The sequence below is a fragment of the Python bivittatus genome, unplaced genomic scaffold (assembly GCF_059951505.1).
Source record: "Python bivittatus isolate LINGU-HERP-01145 unplaced genomic scaffold, Pbiv_v1 ctg000690_np1212, whole genome shotgun sequence".
In the NCBI taxonomy this organism is placed as follows: domain Eukaryota; kingdom Metazoa; phylum Chordata; class Lepidosauria; order Squamata; family Pythonidae; genus Python; species Python bivittatus.
Genome location: NW_028277096.1, coordinates 10787523 through 10805214, shown reverse-complemented (window position 1 = coordinate 10805214; position 17692 = coordinate 10787523). Strand labels below are relative to the sequence as shown.

The 17692-nt window shown below is 39.7% G+C and overlaps 1 protein-coding gene across 2 annotated transcripts in view; it reads left to right on the top strand.

Moving 5' to 3' along the window:
- Positions 1-17692, top strand: part of RABEP1 (rabaptin, RAB GTPase binding effector protein 1) — a 62701-nt gene that overhangs the window by 25130 nt on the left and 19879 nt on the right. For both annotated transcript variants that reach the window (XM_007421566.3, XM_007421565.3), the window contains exons 2-6: positions 5311-5436; positions 7058-7261; positions 8535-8695; positions 13566-13685; positions 16796-16931. In XM_007421566.3, coding sequence (XP_007421628.1) covers positions 5311-5436; positions 7058-7261; positions 8535-8695; positions 13566-13685; positions 16796-16931 — 747 coding nt within the window. The remainder of the gene's footprint in view (positions 1-5310; positions 5437-7057; positions 7262-8534; positions 8696-13565; positions 13686-16795; positions 16932-17692) is intronic.

Sequence of the window (17692 nt, the reverse complement as noted above, 5' to 3'; positions counted from 1 at the left end):
GTACAAGAACCGTAGCAAACAGCTATAGAAAATTGTAAGGATTTGATGAGTAGGGTGCTTCTGTTAAAGGACTGAATAAATGCTTGGTAGTGGAACTCTCTCATTAGAATGGCTGTTAAATTGCCCTAAAAGGTTTACTACGTTGGGGAGTTTCACTGTAGAAACCAGCACAAGTATTGTAATACTGAGAATAGAAACAGGATACTAATAGGTTAATTTTTATGGTCAGTATAGTTGCTTGCTGTAGAGCAGTATGACTTTAAAGGTTTTAATCAATCAATCAATTAATTAATATATACAATTCAGAGGCTCCCTGATTCCATATGACTGGGTGGCTTACATGTAAAAAGCAAGAAACAATAAAAGCAAAAATAGAGACCATATGCATCCAGTAGGCAAACCATACACAACAAACAATTGCCCTATCAAAAGCCTGGGAGGATAGTCAAATTTTCAGAGACTTTCTGAATGCCATCAGGGTGGGAGCCATATGAATCTCTTGGGGGATGCTATTTCAGAGGGCCTGCATCACTACAGAGAATACACACTTCCTAGGTCCTGATACATGACATTACAGTGGTACCTCTAGTTACGAACACCCCTCCTTACTAATTTTTCAAGATACGACCAGCTCCGGCCCCAAAAATTTACCTCGACATGCGAACTCCGCCTCTACTTGCGAACCGGATCCGCGGCCATTTTCCCTGCTGCCACGCGGTCGCGGCTTCCTGTGGGAGAGATCGCGGTAGCAAGGAGACATTCGGTGAGGCTTCTGGTGTGTTTTGTGGTGTTTGGAAGGTTTTTGTGGCGTTTGGAAGGTTTTTGAGGTTTAAAAATAAAATGCATGTGTTTCAGAACTATTTAGCCGTATTTACATTGAACCTTATGGGGGAAATTTACCTTGGGGTGCGACCAAATTCAGAGGGCGGATTAGCCGTATTTACATTGAACCTTATGGGGAAATTTGCCTTGTGGTGCGACCAAATTCGGAGGGCGGAACGGATTAACCGTACTTACATTGAACCTTATGGGAAACTTTACCTCGACTTGAGACCAACTCGAGTTGCAACCAGAGTCACGGAACGGATTAAGTTCGTAACTAGAGGTACCACTGTATTTACCTGAAGCACACCCACTCTGCCTGATTTTGTCAGATGGGCAGAAACTACTAGAAATAGATGGTCCCTCAAATCACTAGGTCTTATGTCATGAAGGGCTTTATAAGTGGTAACCAGCATCTTGAATTGTACTCAGAAACTGGTAACCAGTGCAGCTCACAGAGCAATGTTGTAACGTAGACATAACGAGGCACGCCCATTACTACCTGCACTACCACATTCTGGGCTAGCTGTAGCAATGGTCTTCAAGGGCAGCTCCACGCAGAGCACATTGGCGCAGTCCATTTGAGAGGTGACTAGGGCATGAGTGTCTGAAGGGCCTCCCAATCTAGGGATGGATGCAACTAGCACACTAGATGAACCTGTGTGAAATTCGGCCATACCTGCCACCTCTTTGAGCAGAAGCTGTGAATCCAAGACAAACCCCACATTTTGCATCAGTCTCAAATGGGGAAGTGCTGCTCCATCCAAGACTAAAAATAGAGAATCCCCAGGACCAGGAGTCCCAAATATCCACAGCCAGTCTTGTCAGGATTGAGCCTCAGTCTGATCTTCCTCACCCAAAGCAGTATGGCCTCTAGATGCTGCAACAGGACATCAACAACATCACTTGGATGGCCTCGATTGGAGATGTAAAATCAGCATACTGATGACCCAGCAGTTTTATGAAGGTGTTAAGCAGAAGGGGTGAGATTGTTGAGCCCTGTACCACTCCAGAAATGAGGGGCTGCAGGTTAGACCTCTTCCTTTTCCCTCTGTCAACACTGACTGGAAACTACCTATATATGATGCCCCCTTCTCCCAATCCCCATAGGCAATTCAGAAGGACACCATGATTGACTGTATCAAAAGCCACCAAGAGATCAAGGAGTACTAGGATGCACACACCATCCCCATCTGCCAAAGGTCACTGATAAGTGCAACCAATGCTGTCTCTGTACTGTACCCTGATGTGAAACCTGATTGAAACAGGTCCAGATCTGTTTCCTCTAGGATTCACTGGAGTTGTTGCCCAACACCCGTCTCTAAAAAGAGAAGACTGGGGACTGGACAGAAATTATCCAGAATTGTCAGTGATGGATTCTTGAGGAAGGGATGCACCAATGCTTCCTTCAAGGTGAAAGGAACCATACTCTCAAAGAAGCTGACATCATTGCAGGTCACATGTCACTTCCCAGGCAGTCTTAACAATCCAGGAGGGATCTGGATCTAGCAGATAGTAGAACTCATAGTTTGAAGGTCACTATCCACTTCTTCAGGAGTCACAGGCTTGAATTCACTCCAGATAAACCCACAAGAGGGAGCCCAGATACCTCAACTGAACCTGCCCAGTTGAAGTCCAACTCTGGATCTGAACAACTTTATCTGCCAGATAGCTTAAATATTCTTCACAGTGGCCCTGTAGATGTTCCTGTGACTCATCCTTCCCCAGCAAGAAATAGATCACCCTACAGAGGGCCACCAGATGGTTGTCAGTAGACACAATAAGGGTGGAGAAGTAACCCCATTTCACCACCCTTATCACTGCCATGTAATCCGAAAAATGGCCTCTTAATGTTTGTTCAACTAGAATATATTGAAATTCAGCTAGAATATATTGAAGTTCATAGTTATGAAAACAATGGTTTTCATCTTTTTCCATCTAAGTCCCATCAATCAATCAATCAATCAATCAATCAATCAATCAAAGAATGGAAGCTTCACTATGGTAAAAACTAAACATTCACTATTTCTGAAAAGAACATGTTTATAACTATTGTTCCAATTTTGTTACTTATGGTAAGATGTAGACTCAAAAGTTCAGTGAGTTATGCTGCATCTCACCTCTAAAACATCAGAGTCCTTCCTTTGTTATGTATAAATTGGTTGAGAACCACTGATAAAGAACGTAAGACAGCTAATGAGCTTTGTTGATGAGAAAAGATATGTCTATATAGTAAAGTAAAATGTCTTGACATAAGAAGCACTACAGAAATAAATAATTTTTGAATTTTATTTATTTTCATCAGAGTGCATGTGTGATCAGTAACTACAGATGAAAAGCAAATAAGCCATAAGCACATGAAAATGACAGTCTCTCATAAAGTTAGTGCCTAAAGGTCAGCCTGTGCTTGCTATACAGTAACTACCAACTTGTGACTTTCTGGACACTTGATTGATTTGATTATGTACCATTAAGTCACTGTCGATTCTTAGTGACCACATACATTTTTTCCATGATGACCTGTCCCTAACTTGACCTTTCGGACTTCCAATGGTGCACTCATAGCCACTGTAACTATCCTCCTTGCTGCTAGTTGTCCTCTTTTCTTTCCTTCCACTTTTCCCAGCATCAGAGCCTTCTCCAGAGAGCTGGGTCTTTGCACAATGTGTCTGAAGTAGGATAATTTGAGCCTGGCCATACGTGCCTTGAGTGAGAACTCTGGGTTAATTTGTTTGATGATGTATTTCTTTTCTTGGCTGTTCATGGTATTCTCAGGAGTCCTCTCCAATGCCAGAGATCAAAAACATCAATACTCTTCCTATCCTGTTTCTTCAAAGTTCAACTTTTGCTTCCATAGATTGTCACAGGGAACACCATGGGTTGCATGATTCTGGACTTTGTAGGTATAGACACATCACAGCATTTGAATATCTTTCCCAAGGCCTTCATGGCTGTTCTACCAAATGCTAGTCTGAGGCATATTTCTTAACTGCTTGTTCTTTTACTGTTGATGGTTGATCCTAAATGGCAGAAGCTATCCAACACTTTGATAATTTCATTGTCAATTCTAAGGCTGGTTGTTTTATCTGTTGTCATTAGTTTGGTCTTCTTTATATTTAATTTTAGTCCCATTTTTTCACTGGGGTTTTTGATTTTTATTACTAGAGCTTGCAGATCCTTTGCATTTTTGGCTGTCAGGGTGGTGTCATGAGCATAATGCAAGTTATTAATATTTCTTCCTCCAGTTTTAAAATCATGCTCATCTTTTTCCAATCCATCTTCCCTTAATATATATGTTCAGTGTATAGGTTGAATAAATAAGGAGAGAGTATACAGCCTTGTCACACTATTGTGCCAACCTGGAGCCAGTCTGTTTTGCCATCTTCTGTCTGTACTGTGGCTTCCTGACCTGTATGTAAGTTTCTCATGAGGACAGTGAGATGTTCTGGGACCTGCACACTTACCTGGGGGAAGAGTGAAACATGCCAAAATTTGTTGTGGGTGCACTGTAGTTACAGTGACTAAAAATGTGCTGTTTCCATTACAGCAAGTACATATAGCTATATTCATGTTTAAATTTATGTGCAGATTACAGCCATTTGTTCTGATGATTCAGTATTGTATATTCTAGCAACAACTCCCCAGTGTCTGAAGCAGAGAGTTTACCTATCATTTGTTGCGTGATCCTTATAAACAGAGATGCTGGTAGTGAACCTTCTGCATACAAACCAGGTGTTTGTGCTGAGCCATATCTCTCAGTATAGCTGCAGAAATATGTATGATGGAAGAGAGTACTGTACATGTTGCCATGCATTGTGAATTTCAAGGAGCTCTCTTCCTTGGCTACTCTTAGAAATAAGAGCTGCAATCTTGTTTTTAACATGTAGAAAGCTGTTAAAACGCTGGTCATTTAAGCAGGCATTTGGAAATTAGGGATGTATGAATTAGATCCCTGAAAGTGTATGGTGCTGTTATTTATTATGTCTTTATGAACTGAAATTGTTTTTAAGAATATTGTATTGTTAATTTTGTTATATATTATTTTGTAAGATACTGAGATCCAAATACTTGTTAGGTGCTGAGATCTGCCTAATTGAAGTGACATAAAAGTATCAATAATAATAATAATAATAATAATAGAATAAAAGTTGCATATTTGATCCCCTGGGTGTTTCCAAGTGAAAGGTCTCCAGGTTACCATAATACTAAGGTACTATGACTAGTTAAGAATCTCTGCTGATCCCTTTATGGCCTAATGGCAGATTGGGACAAAAACAGGAGGACAGAGATTTATGGTACAACCAAAAGAACAACCTTTAACTGAATATTACAAATTACACATTATCTCTTCTCTTGTCTGAAGGGCTAAACAGCTGTCATCCCAACAATATAGTTTGTAATAATTTTCTCCAAAGAAAGTGTATGATAATGCAGTATACAATGCTTTTGATTGTCATGATCATTACTCTTCCTTTGATTCACTTTTAGCTCTTCTTCAACGAGTAGCAGAACTAGAGAAAGCCAATGCTGAATTTCTACGTACAAAACAGAATCTTGAGCAAGAATTTAATCAAAAGAGAGCCAAGTTTAAAGAACTGTATCTGGCTAAAGAAGGTAATGTTTAATTATTCTAAATAGATGTAAAAATACTAATTCTTAACCATGATGGCTGGGTAGAGAATAATTATTTCTTGAGGGAATGTACTATTTGAGAAAATATATATGAGAATCTTTCCCACACTGAATAGCAATCTCTGTCTCACAATAGATAAATACCCCTCACAAATCTTAGGCTTCAAAATGAGTTGAAAAATCAAGTGGAAAAAGCATAGCACATAACATTTAGAATGGAATACAGATAGTGCTCAACTTATGACCATTCATTCGGCAACCATTTGAAGTTATGACAGTGCTGAACAAATGCTGGTTACAACCGGTCCTCAGAGTTCCAGTCATCCCAGCACCCCCGTGGTCATGTGATCATGATCTGGGCGCTTGGCAATCAGCTCACAATTATGATTGGTTGCAGCACTCCATGATCATGTGATCATCATTTGCGACCTTCCCTGCCGGCTTCCCCAGAAAGTCAGTGGGGAAGCCAGCAGGGAAGGTCACAAGTTGCTAAGGTAAGCCTCCCCCCCCCAGTTCACCCTCCCGCAGACCCTCTGCGCTCACACTGTGCCAGCCACTTGTGCATCCCTGCACACCCTCCCCTCATGCACACACCCTTGTGACCCTCGCACAGCTTCCCAATGCCTCTTGCACATCCCCGTGCATCCTCCCCAATCCTTGCTACACACCCTCACCATGCCTCCCTCACACCCCCACACACCCTCCCCAAGCCTCACACCTCCCTCACACACTCCCTTGCACCCTTGCACACCCCCTTGCAGCAGCCACTTATCTGCCTGCTGGCCTGCTTGCAAAGCACCTGGGACTTGCAACTTCCTGCTGGCTTCCCCACTGACTTGGTTGTGGGAAGCCGGCAGGAAGTTGCCTTATTTAACAACTATGGGATTTGATTAACGATGGCAACCAAGGCTGCAGGGATTGCCGCATCACTTAGCAACAGAAATTCCTGTCCAATTGCTGTCGTAAGTCGAGGACTACCTGTATGTAGTTTTGGTATTCAAATTTGTAGTTTCTAAATCTAAAGGTAAAACCTATTATACTGCCATATTTAGCTACATGTGTGGCTAGTAGCTTTTTTCTGTATAACTTTAATGATCACAACTGATTGGAAATAATGGGTGTCATCTTGAAAATTTTGCAGTGACCCTGTGGTCCCATCCCGTTTTGTTTGAGTAGAAGCACCTTGACTAAGGAATGTCCTTATTGATTTTGTGTTGACTTATCACAGCCCTTGAGAAGATACAAAGAATGTCCTTGCATGCCACGAGAAAAAGGCTTTTAAAAGATATTAGGCCAGATTCAAGCTTAGATTTTACTGATAATGGCATTAATTCAGCACATGAAATCAGTAGAGAAGCAATTTTAAAACAACAGTATACATTTCAATACCCAAGCATAATATCATAGAATTGGAAGGGGAATTGAGAATGAAACACAAAGATAAAGTAGCAAACTGGGTGTAGAAATTATACAGGCTTGCTTAGAGCTAGGCCAATATTAGGAATAGGTGGGAGATGTCTCCCCCTGGATCCAGGAATCTCCATAAATAAATATTTATATGTTTATATGAAACTATCATATCCCCTCTTTTTTTTTTTTAAAGAGGATCTGAAGAAGCAAAATGCAGTATTGCAGGCAGCACATGATGATCTGGAGCAACTGCAAAAGCAGCTCATGGAAGCACAGGCTGAAATGGAGAACATCAAAGCCATTGCTACGGTGTCTGAAAATACTAAACAGGAGGCTATTGATGACATAAAGAAGCAATGGCAGGAAGATGTTGCCTCTCTGCAAGCTATAATGAAAGGTAGGACTAACAGAAATGAATGGATTGCTATACCAGTTTCATACTTACTAATATCTCTGATACATAGCTTGCTGTTCCAAACCACTATGTGCACAAACTCTGTGCTTCAAATAGCTCTCGTAGAAAGGAGAGTGCATTAAATTGATTTAGAAGAATTATTTGATATCTGAGGTCACTGTTTGGCATCATCTGTGGTTTCTTTAATTTTGTGGCTTCACGTTTTATTTTTTATTGTTATTTAGAAATATCCTGCTTGTGTTAAAAGTTAGTTCAAACAGACTTCCAAAAATAAATAAACTAACCATAAAAATTATGATCCTTCTCCTGGTAATGGATTCTTTCTATTTTAAAAGTAGGATTTAAACTTAAAAAATAAATAAATAAATTTAACTCCTCCAGCCTGAAGCAATGTATATGAAAAACAAGCATATTACTAAGAAGGCTAGGCTAGAACAGTTCTTACTGACAAATTAATTTTTGATGTACAAAAGTGCGTGTGTATGTGTAGGGGCAGTTAGTTGTGACTCTTGACTTGTACTCTGTACAAGTTTTCCATTTCAGTATCAGGTGTGGGATTTAAAATATTTTTTAAAAAATGAAGAAGTGTCCATAACTGTATGTGGAGGATTATGGTATATTTGTAGCCATCTTGCATTTATTCTTAATATCCGAAGCATTCTCCAGAGTAGAAAATAGTTTACAGAGTGCCTTGATTTATCATTTCCACCTTTCAAACAATACGGTTTCAATCTCCAAGTGTAACTACAGCACCTACATCTTGTATATTTACTTGGAAAGTATATTCCCAGCTTGATGTTTAAACACAAGCTGTACAAATTCAGCGAGGGTGCCGCTTCCTGTTTTGGAAGATTTGTTTCCAGTAAACTATCAGACCAACCCTGGACTGGCTGGATTGGTGCATTGTGTAAGAAAAAAAGACCTGATATTCCCTGTAATGGTCCATCCTGCATTTTGGATTTTGCATGCAGCTATTCAATAGCTCATGGACAAAGCCCATACTTTGCCATGCTGAAGGCTCCAGGTTTAGTTCCTGGCTTTTTCCTGCAGATTGTAGGGCTTGGGTAAGTAATGCTAGCCCATTGTCTTCCATGGATTCTACATGAGGCAACTTCATCATGAGTCCAATGATTTAGGAGTATATCAAATAATGTGCTTAAGAATCTCACTCTGAGGCTTCTGGGCTTCTTGTAATAAGATTGTCACCAAAGATGATTTGGGGGAACAATTTGTTGTTGTTGTTATTGTTATTCAGAAACTGTCCATGAATATGAAGGCCAGTTTCATCACAGGCTGGAACAAGAGCGATCTCAGTGGAATCAATATCGAGAGAATGTTGAACGGGAAATAGCAGAGCTGAGGAGGCGACTTTCAGAAGGTCAAGAAGAGGAAAACTTGGAGAATGAAATGAAGAAGGTTAGTCTATATAGAGCATCAGAATGTACAGCACTGTCTGTTTTATTAGAACCTGATGGCTTGCTCTTTGTTTTCTGGAGATTGGGATTTAATAGATGTAAACATTTGTGTATGCTCTGCATCCATCACAGCTGCAGTACATAACTTAATAAGTGTATCCACACTAACCTTTGTTTCTTTATAACTTATATGAACTAACTTATGTGACTTCAACTTGAGGGTGGGGTCTGAAGTAGCTCAGGAGTTTATGGTCACCATGAGAGCCATGGGCCTGTCCCAGGTCATCCAGGGCCCAATGCATAATAGTGGTCTCCTGACCTGGTTTTTCTGTCAAAGCAATGGCATGGTGTTCTGGATTTGGAGATATTGGTCTTGGTCCCCTGTCATGGTCATATCACTCCCTGGTGAGCCTCCAGTTCTCTGGTGTCTCCCCCCATTGCAGGGAGGCTGGACCCAGTTCGCCCCAGGCAACTAATTGACTCGGCTGAGTTCCAGAGGGTGCTTGGGGTTCTTTCAGAAGGTCTGCTGTAAGGTATGACTGCAGCCCTGGTGGCCTCCTGGAATGAGAGGGCGGCTGGGGTTTTGAATCAGATTGCACCTGAACGGCCTCTCCAGGCCCATAGATCCCCAAACTCCTCATGGTTTATGGAAGAGTTGAGAGAGATGAAGTGAGTGGAGATGCCTAGAGCACTGCTGGCAGACAAGGAATGAACCCAACTAAATACAGGCTAGATCCACTGTTAGAGCCTACCTCGTGGCAGTAAGGGCGGCAAAACATAATTATTTCTCCACCCTATTGCATCCTCAGATAGTTGCCCAGTAGCTCTGTTTCGGGTAATCCAGTCCTTCCTTGGAGGGAGTAACTCTGAGGTTCACCTACAGGGCACTGTGAGGAGTATGCTAGGCATCTGATGGATAAAGTCACTTGGAATCACTTTGCACCAAACATTGGCCTTGAAGAAGGGTCAGTGGAGGCTATGGGGGCTAAGTCTTGCATGGTTATCTGGGAAGAGTTTGATCCCGTTCAGCCCAAGGAAATAGACAGGGTTCTTGTAGCTGTTGGTTCGACCACCTTTGTATTTGATCCATGACCCACCTGGCCGGTGAAGGCTGCCTGGGAGGGGACATATGATTGGGTTTAGGTGGTTGTTAATTCTTCCTTGAGGATGGTGGTGGTTCCACTGGCTCTCAAGGAGGCATTGGTGTGCCCCCTTCTCAAAGGGCCATTGCTTGACCTAACCAGTCTGGACAGTTTTTGTCCAGTTTCCAACCTTCCCTATTTAGGGAAGGTTGTGGAGAAGGTAGTCACACTGCAGCTTCAAAGGACTCTGGATGAAATGGATTATCTGGACCCCTTTCAGTTGGGATTCAGGCCAAGTATAGGACAGAGATGGTATTGATCACACTCTTGGATGAACTCTGGCAGGAGCAGGATGGAGGTAGTGCATCCATCCTGGCTCTTCTTGACCTCTCAGCAGTTTTCGATACCATTGATCATGGTATCCTTCTGGAGCAGCTCTGGGAGTTGGGGGTGGGTGGCACTGTGTTGTGTTAGTTTTCCTCCTTCCTCTGGGGCCAATTCCAGTCAATGTTGATAGGAGGGGAGAAGTCCAGTCTGCAGCGCCTACTTTGTGGAGTGCCGCAGAGTTTGGTCCTTTCTCCCCTTCTGTTTAACGTTTACTTAAGGCCACTGGGTGAGGTCATCCAACAATTTGGGGTGAGGGTGATCACGAGTATCTTCACCCCAGACATCTGAGTGATGCCATGGACATCCTGTCCCAGTGTCTGGAGGCTATGGGGACCTGGATGGGGTACAACAGTCTTCATCTCAACCCAAGCAAGAGTGAGTGGCTTTGGGTGTTTGGACCTTCTGGTTCCATGGACTTTTCATCGTTGGTCTTGAATGAGATGGCATTGCCTCAGACAGATCTGGTATGTAATCTGGGGATCCTCCTAGGAACTCACAGCTCCTGCTCAAAGAGCAGGTGACATTTGGGGCTAGGAAGGCCTTTGCATGCCTTCAGGCTGTGCATCAGTTGCACCCTTTCTTGGACCGGGAAGCCCCACTCGCTGTCACTTATGCAGTGCACTCTATGTGGGGCTGTCCTTGAAGAGCATTTGGAAACTTCAACTGGTGCAGAAAGCAGCAGCATGGGTTGTAAGTGGTGCCCATTATTTGACGCATGTACCACCACTACTCTGTGAGCTGCATTGGTTACCAGTGTGATTTTGGGTGCAATTCAAGGTGCCAGTTGTCACCTTTAGAGCCCTTCATGGCTTAGGACCTGGTTACTGCCCAGTTGTTTCTACTCATCCTGATCCAGTCAGGCAGGATGGGCATGCTTTGGGTCCTGTTGGCTAAGGAGGGCCGGTTGGCAGGGCCTAGAAGATGTGCCTTTTCCCATGTAACACCCGCCCTCTGGAACATTCTCCCTCTGGAGATCAGGATGGCCTTGACCCTGCTGGCCTTTAGTAAGGCCCTAAAGACCTGGCTCTGTGCCCGGGCTTGGGGCCTCAGATGTTCCAGAAACCCATTTCTTGGTTGTATTAATGATTATGGGATATATTTTCTCAGCTGCTATGTATTTTCATTTTTGTATTATTGCAATTGTTTTTACTTTATTTTAATTTTGTTCCCTGCCCAGAGTCACTTGTTGAGATGGGCGGCTATACAAACTGGATGGGTGGGTGGGTGGATGAAGATATGAATGTGATTCTTAATTTTATTCCAAAATTTGGAATGTTTCATTATATGAAGAATTATGAATTTATTGACATAGTAAAAGATTATTCTTTTACAATGGAAGTATGGGGCTTGCCCTGATTTTATAGTTTTTGATTAATGATATATATTCACTGTCTGCTTATGGACTGGCTCTCTATTGACATGATTGAAGGACTGATAAATATTGCTGTTTGTGGTCAAGGTTTAATGCTATGTTTAAAAACAGCTGTTTAATGTTTTTGTTCTTTTTTGTCTTTTTTTCTTTTTTGTATCATTTTACCCTTTATTTCTATCCTACCCTAATTGCTTTATTTCTCTATAGTAAAGCAAATACATAAATATTTAAAGAATGATGACACACATGCACAGAATCTGAAAACTAGTGTAAACTTGTTTTTGAAACCCGCGGTGTATAAACCATAATTCTAATTTTACATACAAAGCGTGTTTATGCTAAAACATGTTTAGTTTTTGGATGGGGCAAGATGTTTTGTGCTTAGCTTGTTATTTAGGCTAAAAATAATAGTATTGGTTGAGGCTTTTAGGAAGCAGTTTCCTAGAATACATAATCTATTTAGATGGCAATAAAATGTTTGGTTTTTCTTCTGTACGCACATGCGTATTTTGCAGTTGTACAGTTTTGGCTTCTGCATGTAGTTATATGTCTGCATGTAGTCATATATTTTGGCAAATAGTGGCTGAATCAGAAGACTGTTGATTATCCGTGTAAAGTTAACTGTTAAGGGATTATTAATTTCTGTATGGTGGTTTTAATGTTACCAGCTTAATAAGGGGATATTAGCTTGAGAATGGGATTTTTAAGTATGCTTTAGTAGAGTAGTAGAAATTTGGTATTCTATCCAGATTCTGACATAAGAGCAACAGCATGCCTGAAATCCCTGTACTCATAAATTTGTTGGATTATTTTGAAAAAAAAAAATGCAGAATTGCGATGAATTTTTAATTCTCCTTGCATCTTCATAGTGATGTGAAATTTTGCCAGTGATGAAGTGTATTTAATATTTTTCCCTAGGCAAGGCTGATGGTCAATATATATTATGCGTATCTTTAGATAAATTGTTTACTGGGCATCCTGAATTAGCAAATTCAGTACTTAGTCTGGGTCAAAACTTGAAAAAGTTTTCCTAACTTTCTAGACCAAGAAACAAAGAATCTATTCACATTCCTGCACATCTGTTGCATCACATGCTGGTATTGGGCTGGGTACTGTGATGGAATGGAATTATGAAGGCCAGGCTCAGGGAGATAAACATTTTCTTAGCTCCCCAGAAGAGCATGGGAGGAACAAGAGGATGAGACTGGCACCCCCCTGAGGAATTCACACTGTTGTGGCTGGCTGGCTTGGGAGATGGGGTTTCTGTCTGGGAAGATTCTTGCTAGAGGTTGTAGCTAATAAACATAACTGGACTGAATTTGCACTGTCTCTTGGAGTTCCTTGGGCTAGGCTTTTTCTCCTTCTGTCCCACAGTTCTTATATGTGCTCTTAGAGAAATATTTTAAGATTAAAATATAATTATGTATTTAAAAGATTAAGAGGAGTTTGAAAAATTAAAATATGGAAAAAATTAAATAGTTATTTCACTCTCAAAAAACTGTCAATGATAAAGATTTTTATCTTAAAATATTGTAATTTCTTTGTTTGATTGTTGTGAACAACTCAGAGCAATTGAGAGTCAGATGGCATATAAGTTTAATAAATTATCATGGTTGGTCACCCAGTCAGCCAGATGTTTAGACTGGATTTGGCTTTTTTGTCCACCTATTGATTATTGTTGTTGTTATTATCAACCCTCCAGATGATATCCGATGTCCCCAGTTTTTAAAAAGTAATTAATTTGGATTAGAAATGGCTGAAAACATTTTGTTATCTTTTAGGAATTTTTACTAGATTTAAGTTGAAAATGTAAATTTCTAGTCTGATGGCCAGAGACATTTTGATTCACAATAGTCTTCACTCAACCCATGTAGCTTTGAAGTTGTCAAAGTAGTCATGTGTCTTTTATACATTCTGCACACAGGAAATCTGTTATCTAAAACTGATATTGAGATTGTTAACTTTCAGTCAGACTGATCAATGAAATCAGGTCACAGTTGGTTTATTGTATCCTTTAATGTTGAGTTCAGGCTCAAGAAGATGCAGAGAAACTCCGTTCAGTTGTGATGCCCATGGAGAAGGAGATAGCAACTTTAAAAGAGAAACTGACTGAGGCTGAAGAAAGAATAAAGGAGCTGGAAGCTTCAAAGGTAAGCAAAACAGAATATTAGCAATAAGTGCTGAGGAAGAATATAATAATAATAATAATAATAATAATAATAATAATAATAATGATGATGATGATGATGTATGTATTTATTAAATTTATGTGCCGCCCATCTCCCCCAACAGGTGACTCTGAGCGGCTCACAATTAAAACCAAAAACCCATGAACCATTAAAAAATACCACACAAATAATTAAAATTAATCCATTAAAAAGAAACTCTAAAACAAACCCTATACATAAATACTAAAAACATTCAAGATGACAGGGAGCCAAAATCAATTACCCCACAAGCCATTTCCACTGATGCAAGTCCCCATCCGGCCCCCAGGCCTTCTGGCACAGCCAGGATTTGGTGCTTTTTCTGAAGGCCCATGAGAGTGGGGGCACATCACACCTCGGGAGGTAGGTTGTTCCACAGAGTGGGGGCCACCGCAGAAAAGGCCCTCTTCCTAAATCCCGCCAGTTGAAATTCCTTGACTGGTGGGGTCTGCAACATGCCCCTTCTGACGGACCGAGTGGGGCAGGCTGATATAACAGGGGCGAGATGGCTCCTCAGATATCCATCTATCTACAGTAGAGATTGGTTCTTTGTTTTGCAGCATGCTGTTTTTATGCTCTTTGACACAGGAAACACGGAGACACCAAAGGAGATTTCTGTGGACAAACTACTGTCTAACTCACTAAGCATTATAAACATATTTAAAAATATAGTTACCTCTATGTTTCCTCTCTTCTCTCTCAACTCTGTTCATGACATCATTGCTTTCTTCAAAACTCAAAGCTGTATCTTTGCTGCATCTGCATTTTGTTGAATACATTTTGAATTGGCTAAGAAAACAGAAGCTTTCTAGTGAGCTTTAAAACTCAATGTAGATTTAAATTTCAGTGCCTCACATTCAACTTGATAGGCTAGGTATATACAGCATTTAAAGGATAGACTATGGTTTGAGAAAACTGATACTGCACTTGGAAATCTTTCTTTCTCCCTCTGTTTTTTAACAACATATTGCAATATTCTCCTGGAATTTTGCATATTAAAAGAATAGGGCAAATTATCACGTTTGAGTGGTATTTTGTAACAGGTTTTATTTCTTATAGTATCTTGTTCCTGATAAAACTAATAGCAGTACTGCTGTCTAATATTCAAGCTACCCCAAGTATGTCACTCTTTTTTTCCCTTAATAACTTTTAATATTTGTTTTTAGCAGAGGATTATAGAAGATCTTGTCTAGCAAGCAAATATTAAAAGATAAGGAAGCATCATTTATTATCTTTCTAACTGTAGAGTTGAAGTTTTAACTTTGCACAAACATTGTAGTGGAAATGTTGCATGATCCTCCTCACACAGTCCTTTACATCCTATTAACCTATGAAACTGAAGCAGAAGATACCAGTGAAGTGAATACGCCTTAACGATACATTATTATACTTACTGACTTTGTATAAGCTTCTCTAGACATTTTGGAGTCTGAAGTGTGGGCTAAAAGTCCTTAAAGTAAGAAATATATTTTTTTATTTTTTTAAAATAGGAAATTAATATGCAATAAAGACACCAACTTCCATTGATTCATTATGTGCCATCAAGTCATAGTAACCATGTAGATTGACCTTCTGCAGGATGATCTGTCCCAGCCAGGCCCTTCAAGTCTTTCAAGTATTACACCTGTCACCATTGTAATCAAGTCCATCCACCTTGCTGCTAGTTTTCTTCTTTTCTTCCACCTTTCCCAGCATTATACATTTCTCAAAAGAGCTAGATCTTCACATTTTATGTCCAAAATATAATTTGAGCCTGCTCATTTGTGCCTCAAGTGAGAACTCTGGGTTGATATGTTCTGTGATCCATTTGTTTGTTTTCCCTGCTATCCATAATATTCCCAGGAGTCTTCTCCAACACCAGATTTGAAAGCGTGAATATTCTTTCTGTGTTTTTCAAAATCCAGCATTCACTTCCATAGAGTGTCACATGGAAAACAATTGCCTGCATGATTCTAAACTTTGTAGGTATCAACATGTCAAGGCATCTGAATATCTTTTCCAAGGCCAATATTACATTACCAAATGCTAATCTATGGTGTATTTCTTGATTGCTGTTTTTTTTTACTGTTAATAGTTGATTCAAAAAGGCAGATGCTAACCATCATTCCAATATATTCCTTGTCAATTCTAAGGCTGGTTGCTGTACCTGTTGTCATTATTTTGGGTTTTATATTTAATCTTAGTTCAGTTTTTTCACTGTGATCCTTGATGTTCATTACTAGAGCTTGCAGATCATTTGCTTTTTCAGCTATTAGAAATGTCACTGTATAGTGCAAGTTATTAATGTTTCTTCCTCCAATTTTGAAACCATGCTCATCTTCTTCCAGTCCAGCCTCCCTCAATATATATATTTAGCAGCGGTAACAGCCTTAGTGTGCAGAAGTCTTGTAAATGAACCATTCTGAAAAATAAAAATGAAGACAGATGCAAAGATACTTTGTTTGGACCATACCTACCTGTCTTGAAAAAAAGGCAAGAGGAAGTTCAGGTGGGAGATTGCATCTCGTAGAGATGGAAAGTTTGTTAGGGAATAGCCTCACCAGTATACCTTCTGGTAAACAGCTTTGTCCTGATTAGCCTGTCCATTTTGACAGCTGTGTTACAAAAGCACTTGTATGTTCTCAAAATTCCATATGTACCAGTCAATATGGAGAACTGCAAACTTCATATATAGACCTTTTTCCTCGGTAAATCAATGAACAAATATAATAAATAATGCATAATTTATTTATAAATAAATAAATAAAAATAATGTTCTTGACTCATTTGTTTAGTTGGGTTCTCTTTATCTAGTTTTAGGACTTGTGTGGAGAACAGATCACATTTTAGGTCATATTTATGCAGAAATATTGAAAATTCAAAGGGGTTCACAAACATTTAAACACTATAGTGCTTAAGGCTATAATGTGGGTAATATACAAGACTGATGTGTGTGACAACATACCTAGAATATAACCATTCCTGAATAAAAGACTTTTTCCAGCATGCTTAGAAATATACTTGAGAAACGTCTATGCTAACCATTAACTTTTGCTTCTCTGTATGTTTTTCAGGTTAAAGAACTGAATCACTATTTGGAAGCTGAGAAATCCTGTAGAACAGATCTAGAAATGTATGTAGCTGTTTTAAATACTCAAAAGTCAGTTCTGCAAGAAGATGCAGAAAAATTACGGAAAGAACTTCATGAAGGTATGGATTTTTCTCTGCGTTAAAAAATATGTAAATAGTAGTTTTATATAGACTTAGGGCAGGCAACTACATGCTCAAGCTAAGCGGTATGCGCTACTTGAATTCAGTGTAATGTCATCTCATATTGGAAAGATAACTTTTAGAGCCCAGAATCCAAGGAAGGCAGGAAACGTCATACCAACCAGAATCCAGTCTTTGATTTACAGTTAGTATGTACAATTCAATTTTATTTTTTAAAATATGTGATGCATATTAAGGGAACGATATATTTGGTAATTCGTGGAGTTTTGTCTTTTTCCTTTCCCTCTATCTGACATCTTCTGAGCAAATGGTTTTCTGGAGAGTTAGTTACTATGAAGAATATTAACACAATATTAATAAAGAATTATAAAGGAGCAATGTTGTTGAAATAGGGGTAAGATTATGTAAGAACAACACCAAAGTAGTACGCTCAGTTCTTCATGCAGTTCTTGTGTACTGAGAACAGACAGAACAAAACTGGAATACTGTTTCTTACCTATGAGTATCCTTCAGAGGTTAACATCTGATTTACCTATAGTAAGGCAGAATCTTGTAAAATTATTATTACAGATGCTTATTTTGTGATTTAGTTGGGTGATTCCACATAATCTGCTCTGTAGATTATACCGGCCTGAAGGGCCTTCTGTATTTATAGCAGTTCCTATTGTACGCTCATGTTGTTTAGGAAATGTAAAGCATTATGTACCAGATAAATCTTTGACAAAAACTAACAATGTTTG